The sequence below is a fragment of the Haliaeetus leucocephalus genome, unplaced genomic scaffold, assembly GCF_000737465.1.
Source record: "Haliaeetus leucocephalus isolate CR32 unplaced genomic scaffold, Haliaeetus_leucocephalus-4.0 Scaffold177, whole genome shotgun sequence".
In the NCBI taxonomy this organism is placed as follows: Eukaryota; Metazoa; Chordata; class Aves; order Accipitriformes; family Accipitridae; genus Haliaeetus; species Haliaeetus leucocephalus.
Window position 1 is genome coordinate 626,391 of NW_010972613.1, and position 2,652 is coordinate 629,042.

The window sequence follows — 2,652 nt, forward strand, 5'->3', positions numbered from 1 at the left end:
CCCCAACACTCCATCGGTGCTACCATATACCGCGCTCCCCGCGGCTGATATCACACACTGTGATTTAGTAAAAAGCCATGTTTGGAACCGCTTGCGCCATGGCCTGTAAGTCAGGGAGCGTGGCTGGCCCTTGGTGCCAGCACCACGGGGGGTCGGGGGGGGGAACGACAGCTGTCCCCCTGGCACTACTACAGGCAGGAGTTGCCCTGGTGCCACCACGGCGGTGGCAGGGAGGGCAGGGTCCCCAAGGAGGGACACGTGGCTGTGTAAATACCCCGGCTGCTTGGTGCTGCCCCACAACCATCGACTTTCTCCTTGCCCAGTCCCAGAGAGGGAACATGGAGTCTCACGGAAAGCCAGGATCTCCCCTCTGGGGGTATCCAGATCCTGGCTGCGTGATCTCCCGATCCCTGGGGATCCCCTGCTCCGGGGGAGGCAGGACCCAGAGCCCCCCAACAGTCCCTTCCCACTATTTTATACCCAAACCCCCAGCAAAGAGAGAAGCCTGTGAGCGCAGCAGCGTTTATCGAGGACCCCTCAACACAGCCCCACAAACTGCTGTGAGAAGCCCCGCACCCCCAAGAAGTGCCCCCCCACCACCCCAGGCAGGAAAGGGCAGGGTCACCGCTGCCAGCAGCCCTTGCTCCACCACTGGCTCCTTACGCCGATGCCGCTCTGGCTTTGGCCTCCCCGTAGCGCCGCATCCTCTCCTCCAGCTCGGGTCGGAAGTGGCGGATGAGGCCCTACACAGAGCAAACGAGATGGGTTAAGGGAGCAGGGATAAGCTGCTGCCCACCCCGACTCTGCTCCCGGCCCCAAATCCGCCAACCCACCCCCCTCGCACCTGCACGGGCCAGGCTGCGCCATCGCCCAGGGCGCAGATGGTGTGGCCCTCGATCTGCTTGCTGATCTCCCACAGTGCGTCGATCTCGGCCACCTGCGCATTGCCCTCCACGAACCGCGCCATGACCTTGTTCATCCAGTCGACGCCTGCGGGGATGGGAAGGCTGTGAGGGGCCCGTGGCGTGGCGCCCACCCCACCCCATAGCCCCCTGGCCCCCCCTGCTCACCTTCCCGGCACGGGGTGCACTGCCCGCAGCTCTCGTGCTTGTAAAACTCGATGAGGCGAGCAATAGCTTTAACGACGTCAGTCTGGGGAGGGAGGGGAGGGTGAGGGCCCCGCTGCGGCACGGGTGAGGCCGGGGAGGGGGCTCGTCCCTTACCGATTTGTCCATGACGATGACGGCGGCCGTGCCGAGCCCGCTCTGCGCCTGCACCAGGGAATCGAAGTCCATCAGCACGGTCTCGCACACTGACTTGGGGAGCAGCGGTGTGGAGGAACCCCCCGGGATGACAGCCAGCAGGTTGTCCCAGCCCCCGCGGACACCCCCTGCCAGAGAGGGGGGGACAGGACAGGTTGAGCCGCGCCCGGCGCCGGCCCAGTGTGGTTTGGCAGGGTGGCCTGCGGCGCTTACCGGCATGCTTCTCGATGAGCTCCTTCAGAGGCACCGACATCTCCTCCTCCACGGTGCAGGGGTTGTTGACGTGACCCGAGATGTTGAAGAGTTTCGTCCCCGAGTTGCGCTCCCGCCCGAAGCTGGCGAACCAGGCGCCCCCACGCCGGCAGATGGTGGGGGCCACGGCCACCGTCTCCACATTGGCCACCGTGGTGGGGCAGCCGAAAACACCTGGAAGGGGCAAGAGCTCTCAACGGCTGCCTCGTCTCTACAGCAGGATGGCGGCCCGGGGACCACTTGGTTCTGTCTGGTTGCCACCATTTTGTCCCGCTCTTGAGTGGCAACTAGAAATCGAGGCTGGTGCCACCAAAAGCCACGCGAGCCGGTTGCAGCGGTAGCAAAGCAGGGAGGGCTGGGGACATACCCACGTCGGCGGGGAAGGGGGGCTTCAGGCGCGGCTTGCCCTGCTTGCCCTCGATGGACTCGATCAGCGCCGTCTCCTCCCCGCAGATGTAGGCTCCGGCGCCCCTCACCACGAAGACGTCGAAGGCGTACCCCGAGCCGCAGGCGTCCCGTCCCAGCAGCCCAGCTTCGTAGGCTTCCCGGATGGCCACCTGTGATGGGGGGAGAGATGGATGGGTCTGGGGACTTCCCCCTCCCCACCGATGGGGTGTCCCCAAACCCCATCCCCGCACTGCTCACCTGTAGGTTGGAGGCTTCGTTGTAGAACTCGCCGCGGATGTAGATGTAGGCGGCGCGGGCGCCCATGGCGCGTCCCGCCACCAGGCAGCCCTCCACCAGCTTGTGGGGGTCGTGGCGCATGATCTCCCGGTCCTTACAGGTGCCCGGCTCCCCCTCGTCCGCGTTCACCACCAGGTACTTGGGCCTGGCGGGGGTGGGGAGGGGGCGAGTGTTGTCAGGGCCACGCTCCCCACCGGGAGGGAGCCGCGGCGGTGCTGGTACGGATCTCACCTGCCGTCCGGGGGCTTGTTCATGAAGCTCCACTTGAGACCGGTGGGGAAACCGGCGCCGCCACGACCCCGCAGCCCCGAGGCCTTGATCTCACCGAGGATCCAGTCCACCCCCTTGAGCAGGATCTCCTTCGTCTTGTACCAGTCGCCGCGGCGCAGGGCCCCCTGCAGCCTGCGGGCACGGTCGGTGGCACCGGGACGGGACGCACCGGCATCCCCCCCCC

General features: G+C 66.4%; 1 protein-coding gene across 1 annotated transcript in view; it reads right to left on the minus strand.

Annotated features, from left to right (window-relative positions):
- Positions 1 to 517: 517 nt before the first annotated feature.
- The window catches only part of NDUFV1 (NADH dehydrogenase (ubiquinone) flavoprotein 1, 51kDa), a 2,498-nt gene continuing 363 nt past the window's right edge, over positions 518 to 2,652 (minus strand). The window contains exons 3-10 of the mRNA XM_010564303.1: positions 2,430 to 2,600; positions 2,160 to 2,343; positions 1,882 to 2,071; positions 1,476 to 1,688; positions 1,224 to 1,390; positions 1,071 to 1,152; positions 845 to 990; positions 518 to 743 (exon numbers count right to left, since the gene is read on the minus strand). Of these exons, the coding sequence (XP_010562605.1) occupies positions 660 to 743; positions 845 to 990; positions 1,071 to 1,152; positions 1,224 to 1,390; positions 1,476 to 1,688; positions 1,882 to 2,071; positions 2,160 to 2,343; positions 2,430 to 2,600 (1,237 nt within the window). The 3' untranslated portion in view covers positions 518 to 659. The remainder of the gene's footprint in view (positions 744 to 844; positions 991 to 1,070; positions 1,153 to 1,223; positions 1,391 to 1,475; positions 1,689 to 1,881; positions 2,072 to 2,159; positions 2,344 to 2,429; positions 2,601 to 2,652) is intronic.